Source organism: Electrona antarctica, assembly GCF_951216825.1.
Source record: "Electrona antarctica genome assembly, chromosome: 10".
Lineage (NCBI taxonomy): Eukaryota > Metazoa > Chordata > Actinopteri > Myctophiformes > Myctophidae > Electrona > Electrona antarctica.
Genome location: NC_136791.1, coordinates 30,739,305 through 30,756,995, shown reverse-complemented (window position 1 = coordinate 30,756,995; position 17,691 = coordinate 30,739,305). Strand labels below are relative to the sequence as shown.

The window sequence follows — 17,691 nt, the reverse complement described above, 5'->3', positions numbered from 1 at the left end:
CTGCATTATTCACTTTCAATTAGAAGAAGGTGCAAATACCCATAGTTGCAGCGTGCAGGTTTAACCCATTTTGGGGCGGGAACCCCCTTTTGGTGTTTTTAAGCATTGGGTTATGCTTTAGCTGTTGAAAAATAGCAGATCTACAAGCTACGAGCTTGTAGATCTGCTATTTTTGAGAAATCGTGAAAATGTGGTGCCAATCTTTGAATATATATATATATTCTTTCACAGCGAATGTTTTTAACTGAAATCTTTGCTTCTGGGGGGGGGGGGGGGGGGTCTAAATGGCTGATTACTGTCTGTCTAAATTGATGATTATAATCATTAGATACACGGAGGCCATTTCAAATGTATAACGACATTGAATCTGTTCAAGTGAAAAAAAATCTTAATTGGAGTAATGAATTAGCGCTGCCTTCGACCTATTGAGTGGAATGACCTTCTAGCATTAACCCATTTTGACCTGAGATCAGATTCTAAAAAATGTCTTCTACATCCTGACAGTTTTCTGAAAAAGCTATGTTGCTATGTCAGTCGTTTGATTTTTCAAAAATAGCAGACCTACAAGCTCGTAGCGCGCCACTCGGTGGCGCGCTATGAGCTTGTAGGTCTGCTATTTTTCAATAGCTAAAAGCATAACATAATGCTAACACCAAAAGGGGTTCCCGCCCAAAATGGGTTAAAGTCAAGTGCCACGGTTTTCATTTTCATCGTCTCTCAATGGCGGCGTCTCTCTCTCTCGCCGGTGCTTTGTTTGTATTGCAAATGGATAGCCTCGCTGCTGTTCTGGCTGATATTGGCCTGGATCTCTTTGGCAGAGAGCGGTGATGTTTAGCGCCCGCAGAGATCTCCTGGCATGAGAGGAAGCTAGCTAGACTCATGAATTTTTCCTAATCCAGGATCTGTGAATACCTTTGGGAGGTTTATTAATCCTCCCCCCCCCCCCCCCCCCCCCCCCCAGAAGAACACTGCCTTATTTATCCCATTCTGGAATAACATATTTTCAGATGGGGGTCGGTGGCCAATTAGTAATTACATATCATTGTTGGGGTCCTTGACATGAAATATTGAGCACCACTGATATAGAAACATAAGTATTTCAGAAAACGGTCAAAATTTAGAACACATTTTTTAAATTTCGACGTCGGGTCTAAATGGGTTATTTATTATAGTCTTTTCATGGGTCTTCATATTGCAGATGTTGTTCACATGACCTGCCAATGATGCAGTTACAGTACTATTAAATGGGGGTCCGTAGACTAATGCATGTCAAACTATAGGTCCTTGAAATTAAACGGGTTGAGAATCACTGCTAGAGCCGTAAAAATCTTGTTTTATGTGGGTCCCCGGCATATCTTTTCAAATGGGGGTCCGCGGGCTGATTAGTATCAATTTGGGGGTCCTTGACATGAAAAAGTTTGGGAACCACTGGGTTAAAGTAATCATTATGCAGAATGTGTGTCAAAATCTTTCAAAGAATAGCAATTCTACAAGCTTACAATGCAGCTATTTTCCGATGTCTTCATTTGTTAATGTGATAATCTAAATCTACAAAGTAACCTGTAACTGAAGTTTGGAGTAAATTCTTTTTTTTTTAAATTAGCTAGTTAGCAGATCTACAAGCTAGTGCCGCGCTACGAGCTTGTAGATCTGCTAACTAGCTAATTTTCAAAAATCGTGAAAATGTTGGGTGAAATATTCTTTCACAATGAACGTTTTAACTCATACCTTTGCGTCTGGGGGGGTGTCCCTGAAACTACATATTTTCAGATGGGGGTCGGCGGCCAATTACAGATCATACAATCTTGTAGATCTGCTATTTTTCAATAGCTAAAAAGTATAACATAATGCTTAAAACACCGAAAGGGGTCCCCCGCCCCAAAATGGGTTAATTACAGTACTTGAGTAAATGTAACTTACTGTACTTGTTCCACCACTGACAGGGAAGGCCCAGATCACCCTGTGCTCTGGTCCCTTTCAAGCACAGTAGGGGGCCATACTGTACATCACTGGTTCCCAAAGTGGGGTCCGGGGACCCCCAGGGGGTACTTGAGGGAGTTCCAGGGGGTCCCCAGCTAAATGCTAGTTTGGAACTAAATTAACCCTTATGGGTCTGTAACTCAGAGAGTGTACAAATGGAACCACATAAATTAACAGTGGTTTTACAATATAAATTGGGGTACCAGAGATAGAAATGCCATTAAATCGGGGGTCCGTATAGCATAATGCGTGTGAAACTGGGGGTCCATGAAATTAATATGTTTCGGAATCACTACTAGAGCCGTAAAAATCCTCCCTTATCAGGGTCACTGGCATATGTTTTCAAATGGGGGGTCCGTGGCCTAATACATTGTTGATTTGGGGTCCTTGACACGGAAAAGTTTGGGAACCACTGCTGTACATACAGTACATACAGTACTGTCATCCTGCTTCACGATGCCTTATCCCTGTGCTGCCTGTACCTCAACTCTCACTATATACACTATGCCTTATCCCTGTGCTGCCTGTACCTCAACTCTCACTATATACACTATGCCTTATCCCTGTGCTGCCTGTGCCTCAACTCTCACTATATACCATCCTGCTTCACTATGCCTTATCCCTGTGCTGCCTGTGCCTCAACTCTCACTATATACCATCCTGCTTCACGATGCCTTATCCCTGTGCTGCCTGTGCCTCAACTCTCACTATATACCATCCTGCTTCACTATGCCTTATCCCTGTGCTGCCTGTGCCTCAACTCTCACTATATACCATCCTGCTTCACGATGCCTTATCCCTGTGCTGCCTGTGCCTCAACTCTATGCCTTATCCCTGTGCTGCCTGTGCCTCAACTCTCACTATATACCATCCTGCTTCACTATGCCTTATCCCTGTGCTGCCTGTGCCTCAACTCTCACTATATACCATCCTGCTTCACTATGCCTTATCCCTGTGCTGCCTGTGCCTCAACTCTCACTATATACCATCCTGCTTCACGATGCCTTATCCCTGTGCTGCCTGTGCCTCAACTCTCACTATATACCATCCTGCTTCACTATGCCTTATCCCTGTGCTGCCTGTGCCTCAACTCTCACTATATACCATCCCTGCTTCACGATGCCTTATCCCTGTGCTGCCTGTGCCTCAACTCTCACTATATACCATCCTGCTTCTCTATGCCTTATCCCTGTGCTGCCTGTGCCTCAACTCTCACTATATACCATCCTGCTTCACTATGCCTTATCCCTGTGCTGCCTGTGCCTCAACTCTATGCCTTATCCCTGTGCTGCCTGTGCCTCAACTCTCACTATATACCATCCTGCTTCACTATGCCTTCTCCCTGTGCTGCCTGTGCCTCAACTCTCACTATATACCATCCTGCTTCACTATGCCTTCTCCCTGTGCTGCCTGTGCCTCAACTCTCACTATATACAGTATAAAGAGCATATTGTTTTCTCCTGTCAGAGAAGAGGCTGGGTGTTGCAACAATGCTAAAAACTTTATTGGGGAATTGAGAAAAAGCCCTAGCTTATATCAAAAAATAATATCAATATTGTGATATGGAACGAGATATGGTCGGATTTTGGATGTTGTTATCGTGAAATGGTGTTGTCTTTTCCTATTTATTTAGTGCTATTAATTTAAAAATGCTGTTTGTGTCATGAGGACATCCACACAGAATGTGAATATTATAATTTGTTTAAAAACCAGGTTGATTTTTCCACCATGAATAAAAGCATCGGCAGATGCCAGCGTATATTTGGATCATTACATGAGCCAAATGTGGGTTAAATACACTTTATTCACCACATTCCCAGTGTTTAAGGACCTTTTTAGTAAAGTGATGATGAACTTACTTGGCTGTTGTAGCTCTTCTATTATTTGCCTTTAATCACTTATGTATTATACGGTAGTGGCATTACTGATGATAATTAATACAAATAATAATAATAAAAAATAAAAAAATTACATTGGCATGGCCATGTAAATATACATTATATAAAACATTCAAGAAAATCGTCTACAAACTCACAACGCCTCACGATGCAAAGCATTGCAAGTTTGTAGACGCGCTATTTATTTTAAATAATTAGTATAAAATAATGTGAGAGTGAGAAGAGAACTATAGTACTGTACTATATGTCATGTCTGTGCACACACCCCCATACCTTTGGCAGCGTGGTTTAACCCATTTTGACCTGAGATCAGATTCTAAAAATGTCTTCTACATCCTGACAGTTTTCTGAAAAAGCTATGTTTCTATGTCAGTGGTTCTTCGATTTTTCAAAAATAGCAGACCTACAAGCTCGTAGCGCGCCACTCGGTGGCGCGCTATGAGCTTGTACATCTGCTGTTTTTCAATAGCTAAAGCATAACATAATGCTAACACCAAAAGGGGTTCCCGCCCAGACTGGTTTAATACGGCCATGTATTATTCAGTGCCTATGTCATTGCACACCGCTCAACTGAGCAGCCATTGGATATATAGGCTGACATAGGCTCTGTCAGGTGGGATCGCATCTCAGACAGCAATTAGAGAGGTGGTAAGTGAGTCGTCTGTCTGGTCCACATACAACATAATACTATAATATACCACACATGTGTGATATCTATTCCACCGGCCATGTTCTCTCTGAGCCCATTTGTCCATTTTCAATGGAAATGACAAGCAGGTAGATCTCTCTCTCTCTCTCTCCCCCCCCCTCTCTCTGTGTTAGTGTGAGACACACAAATAACCATAGCCTACACACTGGCCTGAAATACTGTGGGCTAAATCTGTAGTCTGACTTTTTTTTCTCTCTCCAATGAATTAAATGTTATTTTCACCAAATCTTTAGGTTTAAGTATATTAGTTGGTGGGTGGTGGTCTCTCTGATCTTCCATTGTGTCATTTTATTGTCGGGTAAGATGCCTACTGTGGATGAGTAGTACAGCCTCAAGCTTGTATAAGTGCAATATCTCCCCAGGCCAAGTGGGGACTTTTGAGCAGTAGAAATGATGGTCTCCCAATGCCCAGGATGAGAGAGAAGAAACGGTAGAAATGATGGTCTCCCAATGCCCAGGACGAGAGAGAAGAGACGGTATAAATGATGGTCTCCCAATGCCCAGGACCTGAGAGAAGAGACGGTATAAATGATGGTCTCCCAAATTAATGCCCAGGATGAGAGAGAAGAGACAGTAGAAATGATGGTCTCCCAATGCCCAGGACGAGAGAGAAGAGACAGTAGAAATGATGGTCTCCCAATGCCCAGGAGTCAGACCTGAGAGAAGAGACAGTAGAAATGATGGTCTCCCAATGCCCAGGACCTGAGAGAAGAGACGGTATAAATGATGGTCTCCCAATGCCCAGGACGAGAGAGAAGAGACAGTAGAAATGATGGTCTCCCAATGCCCAGGACCTGAGAGAAGAGACGGTATAAATGATGGTCTCCCAATGCCCAGGATGAGAGAGAAGAGACAGTAGAAATGATGGTCTCCCAATGCCCAGGACGAGAGAGAAGAGACAGTAGAAATGATGGTCTCCCAATGCCCAGGACGAGAGAGAAGAGACAGTAGAAATGATGGTCTCCCAATGCCCAGGACCTGAGAGAAGAGACAGTAGAAATGATGGTCTCCCAATGCCCAGGACGAGAGAGAAGAGACAGTAGAAATGATGGTCTCCCAATGCCCAGGACGAGAGAGAAGAGACAAAATGAGACATACAGGGGGTGTGACAAAAATACCATCAGGCAGGATGCTTGGAGTGAAATTAACAAAAAAAAAGAAGGGTTACAACAACACTTGTTTGTGCCAACGGCTGTGGACATTTTAAATAAGAAAATGTTTAAATCATATTTTAAATAGTCCTGACGTCACTTGCTCGTCCCCTCGATTCCCCTGGTTCACGGAAGTAATTTCTCTATGCCAAAGACAATTTTCCATTTTACGTCAAAATGTAATGGACAATAAAGTTTTCTTTATCTTTAAGAGGGAGGCCTGTGACAGTTACAGAATCCAGTTGTATAACAATCCTCACATGTTACATTTTCAAAAATGTGTGCCTGCGTGCCAACATTCATGTATGTGTATCCACCCCCCATCCACCCCCACTGTGCCCACCCCCCCACTGTGCCCACCCCCCAACTTGTCTCATCCTGGAGTCATTGCTGTCTAATAACCACCACCGGAGACAATAATACAAATTAGACTTCAAAGGCCCAGTGTGATTCTCATTTCAGGCTGGAGACCCAATTAGGTTTCTATCTGTCTCTGCGTGCGTCCCACTGAACATGCGTGGGAAGGGAGGGTGTTGAAAAATGCACAGAATATAAGTGGTCGGTGAATTGTACATGGTTTGAAATGTGACAGTCGTGCGTGCGTGCATGCGTGCATGCATGTACGTGCATGTACGTGTGCGCGCGTGCCACGCAGAATTTCACAATGTGATCTACTATGCTATAGACCATATTATTTCATGGATATCCGCTGTGTGTGTGTGTGTGTGTGAGCGTGTGTGCGTGCACAACAAGTGCATGTTTTTCTGTGTGTCTGTCTGCGAGACAGTGGTGTGCAATCTCCAGTATGATATGGAGTGAGTTTTGTTTTAAGTGCATCATATTGTGTTCAGAGGGTTGGCTGCTGCAGGGGGTAGTCTGTTCTCATGTTTCATACATGAGCTCATTAACAACGCTCACATTCCCCTCCTCTGCTGCGAGAAGGAGCTCCAGAGGAACCCACACCCTGGCCGTGTGTGTGTGTGTGTGTGTGTGTGTGTGTGTGTGTCTGCGCGTGTGCGTGTGTCTGCTTCCTCAGGCACAGTGTGCTGGCTGGCAGCAGATGGGGGGGGCAGTAGGCAGAACACCAGCTACACGTCCAACCTCGTGCCCCTCACCGAAAAATCTGGCATGGCATTAAGGGCCTTATAGTGTGCCATCGTGGTCGCATTTCCTTCCAGCCCCACGGGCCCGTTCTCTCAATTAGGAGCTTGAGAGACCCATCCTGCCCTCCCATGCATGCACAGTGTTCATGCACAGCAAAATATGTTTTTTTAAATTTCCTTTTTTTTTCAACCCTGAGTAACCGAACATTTTCATTTGTTCACTCTCCGAGTTAAATATTTATAATTTAACACTGAGGATTTTTTTTTACTGTGTAGCGAGACACAGCTGGCCTGGGCTTCTGTTTTCACACATTCCTTTTTTTTCTTTTTCTTTTTTTTTGCACAACAACCATAACGTCTAGCTTTCCTAATAGTGTCCACATTGCAGTCATCAATAATGACTTGGTTGGGTTTTAATGGCGATGGAGCTGTGATTTGTTGCTAGGATACCCCTGCCGTGGGCAATACAAGTGGCAAATGAAGTGCAAGTAACAGGCGTCTCTTTCTCCCTCTTTCTGATTCTCTCTCTGATTTTTTTTTCTCTCTCTCTCTCTCTCTCTCTCTGATTCTATCTCTCTCTGTACAGAGAGCAGACTGAAAGAGAACACCACAAAGTACATTGAGCTACTAGAGGACAGATTGCACAGGTAAGAGTGCTGTTCTCTCCCTCCCTCCCTCTTTCATTCCATGTCGCCGTGCTCCTTTTCTTTTCCACCTCCGTGGTAAAGTTGCCATGAAGCACATTATTTTCCTGTCGAACAACCATAATATGCAACCCCGACACACACTTGTCAGGTGTTTTCCTGTTTGTATCTCTGAGCTCTTTTCACTCGTGTGAAGGAAAATGAACACAAGGTGGAAAATAAGGTGGAAAACAAAAAGACAATGTTCTTGTCAGTCTTGCCTCCATTTCGCCCCCCCTAGCTGGCCCTCTATACCAGGGGTTCTCAAGCCGTGGGTTGCGACCCCTCAGAGGGTCGCCAAATTATTTTGGGGGGTCCCCAAATTATTAAAAAAAAACGTTGCAACTAAATGGCTGGAAACTGGAAATGAAGAGTTTACATAGTACTTGGTGCATGCATAAACGTAATGATTATATCTGGTTTCAGTATTCATTTTTGATATATTTTCTCTATTAAGGTTATTTTTGCAGTCAGTTTGTATTGGTGGTGACTAGGAGGGGGGCGGCGGGGCGGGGGTTGCGAGACATGGCCAAAGCATTTCCGGGGGTCCCCAGCCAAAAAGGCTGCTCTATACCAGCACCTTAGAGGCCCCATGTTGATCACAGCCTCCCAGTACTCACCTCCAGGGTTAGATTTGTAAAAAAAAAACAAAAAAAACATGTAAAGTGTAAACCACTTAAAGGGACTATAGTAAATTAGTTTTTGTTAAATGTTAACAGATATACAGTTGTTGCTTTCTGTTTCTTTGCATACTATTGTCTACTACTTGCTCAAATCTGCTGTTTTTCCTTTTCTGGGGTTGGTTAAAAAATATATGTTTTGGCACATCTCATATATTTGCTATCGCCTGTACCCTCGCTTGGTACGATAATTCGCAGGCAGTTTTCTTTTTTTTATAGTCCCACCCCTATTAATATGTTTTCATGGTTTCATCTTCTAGTTCAGGGGGTTTTAATTCAGTCTGACCTGAAGCAGTTACAAAACAAATGAACCAGAGGGTTATATCAAAAACGGAGGCATGGATTTCCTGCCCAACTCCCCAGCCAATCAAACCCTACACACCTCCATTTGTAACTCCTCAGTCTGTCCCTCGTTCTCTCAATTATTCTCTTCCTCCTCACTTCATGTCTACCTCTCAATTTCAAGTTTTACCCCCCCCTCCCACTGAGGTCTGCCTTATCCCGCCGTTATACAAACCAATTTAGACCAAGCAATATCCTTTTCTCTGCCTCGTCTCACACATCCTCCCTCCCTCCCTCCCTCCGTCTGGTACTGGCTACCTAAACCAGCAGCGAGTGGCGTGTGTTGTTCAGGGTGATGGCTTGGCCCCCGGGGCGGGCTGACATCCACCACAGAGAACGGCGGAACAGGGATGTGCTGAATCTTGAGAGCTTGAGGGAGTTTGGAGTGGAGTCCACTGTCAGCGGATAGTGCTCACGCCTCCTCATGGAGATCAGAGCGGCTTAGCGTGTCTGTCTCCTCTCCTCGTCCGCTGCAGACGGACACAAGCCAGCAGTTCTGACACTATACTGCTGTCTGCGAGGTCTTTTATTTGGTTCATTTCATTCTGAGTGCTGTAGTGTAAGAGTTTTGCTGTGCTTTTACCGATGAATGAATGGTGCTGATAAATGGACGAGACAGGCTGCAATTACAGTCCCTATTACTGTACTCTGTACTTTCCTCTCTCCCCCTATAACTCTCTATGTCGGAGTCGGTCTTGCTGCCTCTCTTTTGTTACCTTCTGTTCTGTTTCTGCAGTGTGGTGTTTGTCTGAGGGAGAGAGAAAGATGGGTAAGGTTTCTAAGGATTTCTAAGGGAAGTGCTGCTTCGATCCCCATACATGCAGTGGCTCAGGTTAGAAGGCCTTTTATTCAAGCAAAGAGGAGCACATTAGTGAATGAGCGTAGTGGAGTAGTGGAGGTTGTGCTGCTGGATACAAAGAGACAAGATCTGTGTCTCTGAGCTTGCATCAGGTGTTGGTTTTAGCCAGTTGCACACCAGCATCCCTATTCAGGGAGAAACATTTGCTCAAGAAATGTGCAGAAAAAGAACAAACGGTACAGTTGCAGGTCAGGTCGGTTTTAATAGGAGCATTGCATGATGCGCAGCAGAGTGCTTATATACACCCAAACCCCTGAGCTGTTCTGAAATCAGTAATCACTGTAAAGAACGTCCTTGCCGTGGCTTATTGCTTTTATAAAATGGTTACCAAATATTGGCCGACATGAAACTCATCGATATACCCAATTAAACACTCATTTGTCTGCACAAAGAAGGAAGACCCTGGAGGGTACACTAAGTCTACAGTACACAATATACTGTATGTTGTGTTCAAAATGATTTAGAATACAATGCATTTGTTGCAAACCTTGCTAATATGCATCACATTGTGTGAAGCTCTTCTCTTCCCCTGTCATGCTAGGAAAAACAAAACAGTAATACATTCATGGTGGTACGGTGAATATTGTACTATTGCTGCTGGCGCAATAATACCGATGCATGTGTGTTTACACTATAAACACACATGCATTGGTATTATTGCGCCAACATTTCCTAATGGGACAGATTTTGATGGTATATTAACAGATTTTGCTGGGGACCCCTGGAACCCCCTCAAGGACCCCCGTGGGGGGTCCCCCCGGACGCCACTTAGATACCCACTGCCCTAAAGCGTGCGCAAGTGTGTCCTCTTCACTCACTGTGACCACAGAGTGTTTTTTAAACCATTTTGGGCGGGAACCCCTTTTGGTGTTTTAAGCATTACGTTATACTTTAGCTATTGAAAAATAGAAGATCTACAAGCTTCATTTTCACGATTTTAAAAAAATAGCAGACCAACAAGTTCATAGCGCGGCACCGAGTGCCGCGCTATGAACTTGTTGGTCTGCTATTTTTGAAAAATCGTGAAAATGAAGAAAATGAAGCATTGAAAAATCGTGAAAATGTGGCGCAAATCTTTGAATATATATTCTTTCAGAGCGAACGTTTTTAACTCAAATCTTTGCTTCTGTAGGGTTCATATTTTCAGATGGGGCTCGGCGGGCAATTACATATATTTTTGGGGGTCCTTGACATGAAAATGTTTGAGAACGACTGGCATAGAAACATAGGGTTTTTCAGAAAACTGTCGAGATTTAGAAGACATTTTGTAGAATCGTCCTAAATGGGTTAAGCTTATGAGAACCGGTATCCTTGGAGCAGTCTGTCTGGAGGGGAACCATGACACTCTCATGAAGGACCAGACTGAGGGGTCTTGTGTGGTCAAGGAGCAACATGGCTCCAGTCTCAGCGCCCAGCGGGGTGGGGGGTGGGGGTCACACCTCAGGACCCTTTCTGTCAACTGGACATATGGCATGCCCCATCAGAGAGTAGTGTTTGCCAACCTCCGACCTATCCACAACATCATGGCAGTATACCTATAATCACAGGACATCTCTAAGGCACTGGTTTCCCAGACAGTGGGTCGACTCGGGACCCATTTGTGGGTCGCGCCACACATTGTTATGGGTCTCCTTATTTTTGGTTTCCTATAATTTGTTTTTTTAATTATTACATTTTCAAAAAACATTCCCAACATGAACATGAACAGATGTTTCTCAACATCTGTTCAATAAACATCGAACAGATAACATTGTAGAGTATTTTACTTTGAAGATTGGGATCCCGGAGATTTATTTATTTTATTATTAAATGGTGCGGCCATTTGCATATCAAACTCAGGTCCTTTGACATGAAAAGGATTGAGAATCACTGCTGTAAAGTACATTGCCACTGGTAGAGTGCAGAGTAGACAGTGAAGTACGTCACACACTGCAGGCGAGAAACCTTTTGTTGCTCACGTACCACTAATAGACGCCCTCTCCCCAGACGCCAGACAACCTACGTACCTCACACACCCTCCATCCATCTCACCTCATCTAATAGTCATCACCCCACGGCGCGCCACGTTTTTAGCACCCCCTCTCAGGCACACGTGTGTGTGTGTGTGTGCGTGCGTGTGTGCGTGCACGTGAGTAATGGTGTGACACACTGAAGGCGAAACATTCCTGTTCCCCTTTTTTAATGTGAATGTTAAATATTGTATGTGTTACTTTTTTGGAAGCATTGCCCTGAGACATGAAGGACATTTTCTTTTGTGAGATTTATTAAAAATATATTATTTTACTTCTCAATGCTGTGATATTCCAGGTGAGGGATCGCATCATATGCAAATTCTTCAAGCAGCCTAAATGTGGTAATGGGGACATGCTTATGTATAGCTACAGTGTAGGAATAGATACTGAGCACCGAAGTCTGACGACAATATCGGTAGAGGGCACAAATCCACGGGTTCATGTACTTTTTATTTGCATTGTAATCCCCATAGGGGGATTTTAGATCGCCTCATATAATAACTGAAAAATAAACAAATCATCCAGGCCGTTTCATTCATATGGATGAAGAATCAACTAACGCTATTGTTACTGCTACTAAATTAGTTACATTTTCGCTAGAAACAGACTGTATCATTATGAGTAGGGATGGAGCCCGAAAATCGGGTCCATTACAAACCCGGTACGGTATTTATCGAGACCCGAATATCAATAAGCTTTTGGCTGTCGAGCCTGTTATCGAGCAGCAGCTGACGTCATGGACCGCTCGTTATATAATAAGGAGCAGGCGCGTAGCGTGGATTAAATGAGCATTTGTGCCTGTCGTAGACATGTGCAGAGCAACTTCAGTCAGGGAACCTCAGTGCAGTTGCTGCCGGCCGTTATTGGGCCACCTCAGAATCACGCTCTCATTCACATGATTCACTCAGCCAATCACACACTCACTCCATCTTCATACCGGCTACTTTAACCGGAGGTTTGCATTCCTCCTCCTGCTTCCTTCCTTGCTTGCTGCTGCTGTATCAGCTCACTGCTGTATACAAACCTGCTGCTCACCCACCTCCACCCCAGCTACCACCTGTCGTTTTGGATCTACTGTTTAGGTACGGGGGTTTCAGAGTCCCTATGGTCGGGACTGATGCGCTTGATCTGAGTACCTAAAAAGCAGATCCAATACATCGCAAAACCATAATAAATATATTGCTCATCTTATATTCAATAAATATATATTCCATCCATTCTTGAGTTGTCCTGACTGAAATGATTGACGGGGCGCATCTCCAGCCGTAGGTGTGAACGGTTTTGCCGACGTGCGAATGGGGGACAATTTAAAACAAAGGCGGCTTTCTGTAGTTTGCTACTAACAGAAATGTGCATGCACAAGGGCTGCCAAAGTAGGCTATATTTTGCCACGGTGCCGGTGGTAAGGGGGCCGAGACGCGACGGGTGGTTGTGTCATGGTAACTTGCGCCGTGGAAGTATGGTGGAATGGGTGGAAAAGTTTGGTTACATTTTAAAAGACAAGAGGGGAGCTAAATGCAATAATGTAGCACAGTTGTTAACTTAATTAGTAGGCGAAAAGGGAACATTTTGACAATGCACAGGCATCTGTCTGCATTGTATTAAACCCAAATGTGATAGCAGCGATACCTTTGCATGTCTGCACCGAGTCGAAACACAGGAGCCGTCAGCTGCTGCAGCGAAACAACAATCCTCTTCCACCCAAGGCATGCGTGGTGCTTGCCTTGCTACCCTGCAAGACGGACTCCGTTGCCATCATTTATAATCCAATTCATCAAAGTTGGCGTTGTGACTATAGTCCATTACTTGCATGAGAGGGGGAGAGGTGGTGGAGTTAGCTGCTTTAGCAGACAGTTTGAGCTGAGGGTCCAGTGGAGTTAAGAAGCTTTGTCCAAAGCGCTTTTTAATACTTTTCATTGGTTCAATATTTTCGAAACAACACACAGACGTAAAGGGTATTACTATTTAATAGCCTACTAATAGCACAAATTTAGCAAAAACAAAAATCTAAAACCTCAAAAATGGAGTTTGGTGGTTTCCTCCCGACAGCAATGCTATGCAAGATGATACATGATCACATCCTGCATTATATGACCTTAACTAGGAGCAGTAGGCCTAATCAGAATACTGGGAGCTTTCATGCATGCTCATTGCTCAGTGTGTGTAGTCAGCTGACTACACTCGCCATGTTTAATGTTCTACACCTTGTGGACACTACTGACTGAATGAACCCATACTGACCCACAGGCCTACTGGTCTGGCCAAGTCCACTACTGACTGAATGAACCCATACTGACCCACAGGCCTACTGGTCTACACCAGATGTTGTCAAACCTCTCTTGTCTTTGACCGTGGAAACTCATCGGAAAGGATTTCTGTGTCTCAAACCTATTCCACTTTCTTCCCAAAAATTACCCAAGAGTTTTTGAAAATAGCAGATCTACACGCTCACAACACCTTACGTCGCAAAGCGTTGTGAGCTTCGATTCGATTCGATTTTGAAGTTTTATATTAACACATTTTGCTGGGAACTCTCTGGAACCTCCCTCAAAGACCAATGGGAGGGTCCCCAGACTACACTTTGAGAACCAGTGCTTTGCACCGCCCCTTCCTCAAGTGTCCTTTGTCAGGTGAAAAGAAGCGGCTTGGACTCCTCATGCACTGGGTGAAAAAATGGGTTACAAAATTGTGGGGAAAAAAGCGTCTTTGTTCCTGACGCCTGGAGGAGAGAGAGCAGTCCTGTCAGTCAGCGGTCCCACCGGGGGGGGGGGGGGAGAGTCTGCCCACCTGTCTCTCCCCCGATTACCATGCCATCAGCGGAGCAGCGCGCCCACTCCCTGAGTCCCTGCCACCACCGTGGCAGCTGACCGGGCCGGCTGACTGACTGCCACCAATTAACCCCAAGTCCAGGAGTACATATCTGTGGTGACCCAGATGTCACCGTCACAGGGATCCTATAAGGAGTTGACACTGCCTAATTTCTTGGTGTATCACGCCGACGCAGGTCATTTGTAATGAAATGTGGGTGACTGTCGACGGAGAGTGGCTTCGGTGATCGATGGAGGCCCGTTTGACATTTTTCTGGAGGAATATAATGTTATATGTCACGTACTTTCCACACAGACTGATTTATGACTACGTATGTACTGTATGTACCGTGTGCGGACGGGAGTGTGCACACATCTTGTGAGTGCGTGTGTGTGTTAGGGCTTCACGATAGGGGGAAAAAAATCCGGGCCGGTTCCGGCGATCCGCCCCGCGTCCGAAACGGTTGAGAAATGACAGTCACCGTGTGGGGGTCCCTCTACTGTACTGTACTGTCACTGTACTGTCACACCCAAAAGTAAGTGTGTGTGTGTGTGTGTGTGTGTGTGTGTGTGTGTGTGTGTGTGTGTGTGTGTGTGTGTGTGTGTGTGTGTGTGTGTGTGTGTGTGTGTGTGTGTGTGTGCGCGTGTGCGCGTGTGTGCGTGTGTGCGTGTGTGCGTGTGTGCGTGTGTGCGTGCGTGCGTGCGTGCTGCACAACGGTGACAATTGGTGATGAAAACCAACCAAACGCTATTTTCGTGCTCGGACACGGGGACCCTGGCAGGGGCACAGGGATCCTGGCAGGGGCACAGGGATCCAGGCAGGGACACAAGGACCCAGACAGGAACCCTGGCAGGGACGCAGGGACACAAGGACCCAGTCAGGGACACAGGGACCCAGACAGGGACCCTGGCAGGGACGCAGGGACACAAGGACCCAGTCAGGGACACAGGGACCCAGGCAGGGACACAAGGACCCAGACAGGGACCCTGGCAGGGACCCAGGCAGGGACACAGGGACCCAGACAGGGACACAGGGACCCAGGCAGGGACACAGGGACCCAGTCAGGGACACAGGGACCCAGACAGGGATACAGGGACCCAGACAGGGACACAGGGACCCAGGCAGGGACACAGGGACCCTGCCAAAAAGTGCCAAGCCGACCCTCAAAATAAAAAAATTCTCTGCGGCTCCGCCGCATAATAACGAGCCGCCGTGTGTGCGTCCTCACAAACAGTGAAAATAGTGGATCTGCATGAGGAATAGCAGCGCTCTCGTCGGGAGGGGGGGCAGCACAAATATCCTACGAGTAGGGCAACCAAATGGTCAGCTACGTCCCTGACAGTATGTGTGTTTGGTGGGAGCGTGCGTCTACCTATAGCTACAGTATGTGCGTGTGCCGTGCGCTCCCCTCCACTTGAGGAGAGAGGAATAACAATGGCACGGCTCATTGGTTTGCCCCTCCACTATAACAGAATTGAAAAGCAGCGACGGTTGAGTGCTGAATTGGCGAGGGCAGGGGGATGGGCAGAGCAATTTCTCTCCATTGTCTGTGTGTGCCAGATGAAAGGCTGGTGAATGGCTGGGAGGCACGCGTTGGCACAGTGCAAAGGTTGGCAGCCTCTTCAGAGAGAGGAGATGGGCTGGAAAACAACTGGCATTCAATTCTCAAGGCTGCGTCTCGGCAAGAAGAAGAGAGAGAGGGAGAGGGAGCAGAGTATATTGAGAGAGAGGGAGAGGGAGCAGAGTATATTGCGATATTGGAGACAGCCGCACAATGTTTTATTTTTTTAATTGAATTTATTGGTCCTTTTTTTGTATTGCATTGTTGTTTTGCTTCATGGATATTAATCTAAAAGAGGTTTCCTGTCCACTTCAGTTAAATTAATATTTTTTTCCATGCAAGTAAAAATATGAAAAATATAATCTTTAATCATCATAAAATAATGTGTAAAAAAGGTGTCTGTGTGTGTGTGTGTTGGTCTGTTGTCATTGTTATAAAAGTATGCTGCTTTGGATGGTACCATACCATTACATGTAACCCTATAAAAATCTGATGCTTTTAAAAAGCTCATAGAATGTACTACTTACTACAATTTGCGAGTAGTTTGTTTTATGGTGTAAAGGTCACTGATAGAAATTATGAATAAATATGAATATTCAAAAGACCAAAGGTTGAGATTCAAGAATGTATTAATTTTTTTGTACAATCAATAACCGTTCACCCGTTTTCCTCAAAAATTGAAATGCTCTGGGGCTCCAGATGGAAATTAGCTCTCTATTCTTTTGTTTTCACTGTATTTGTACATGGTCCCCGATTTAAAATATTACTTAAAGGAAAAACAAACTATAGCTTCCCTTTTGGAATGCCATTGTCCAGCGGTTTGAAGTATGATATATAATGAAATGTATCTGTACTACTACAATTTAACACAGCATCTACTGTTCACTGACCCTTTTCCAAAACGGACTCCCAGTCTGTGTCAACACAGACAAAGTAGTACTGTAAATGAAATCCTTCTTGTGCACATGGACAAGTGTGGAAGATACCGCTTGTGGAGAGAAGGACTTGCAGCCTAAATATCATATTTGTCATGATGGCATTTGTGTTTATACCAAATGGTAAACATACTGACCAGCTCAGCCTGCTATAACAGTCATGACAGATTGTTTAATTGCTGAGCATTTTGTTTTGGGAACCCCCATTGGATCCGGTGGAGTGTATCCTGTTTATAGTCTTAAAGCATACATCTGGGGAGAAGGTCAGGAGGCCAGGTGGGAGAGAGTGGAGGATGATGATGACTAATTGTAACTGTGTGTGTAAATAAAGCATCATCTGCACTCACCCCTGGACCCTCTGCTCGCTGCGGTGACCCCAACAGAGAGGCACCGCATCAGGGGGGGCCTCTCTCTCTCTCTCTCTCTCTCTCTCTCTCTCTCTCTCTCTCTTCTCTCTCTCTGCATCATGTCTTTGAAGAAAAGGGCAAGGTCTTTTGGGGGAAGAAGAGGTGATTCTTTAAAGTTGGACCATGAAAGTAGAACATTTGAATCTCTTCCGTTTTTTCCCCCCTCATGCTTTACGCTTACGGCCTTCCCCCCCCCGATCATCTTGTATGTTATTATTTCAGTTGCTTTTTTGTGTGCGCCTCTCTGACCAGCTGCTTCGGAGCATGTGTGCTTGATGGCGTCTATAATGTTTTTGTAAATTGTAGGGATTTCTTTTGCGCCGGTGTTTGTGGGCATCGCGAAGTCTGCAGATTTTAAATGAATCTCCCAGGATCTCCCTGCGGGTGCAATGGTGGAAAGTACATTTACTCAAGTATTGTACTTAAGTACAATTTTGAGGTATTTGTACTTTAATTGAGTGTGTCACATTTTTTTGTACTTTTACTTCTACTTCACTACATTTCAGAGGCAAATATTGTACTTTGTCTTTTACTCCACTACATTTATTTGAAAACTGTAGTTT

General features: G+C 44.8%; 1 protein-coding gene across 2 annotated transcripts in view; it reads left to right on the top strand.

Annotated features, from left to right (window-relative positions):
- Nucleotides 1–17,691, top strand: part of disc1 (DISC1 scaffold protein) — a gene marked incomplete at its 3' end in the record, with an annotated part of 83,840 nt that overhangs the window by 52,898 nt on the left and 13,251 nt on the right. For both annotated transcript variants that reach the window (XM_079511783.1, XM_079511782.1), the window contains exon 10: nt 7,428–7,488. In XM_079511783.1, coding sequence (XP_079367909.1) covers nt 7,428–7,488 — 61 coding nt within the window. The remainder of the gene's footprint in view (nt 1–7,427; nt 7,489–17,691) is intronic.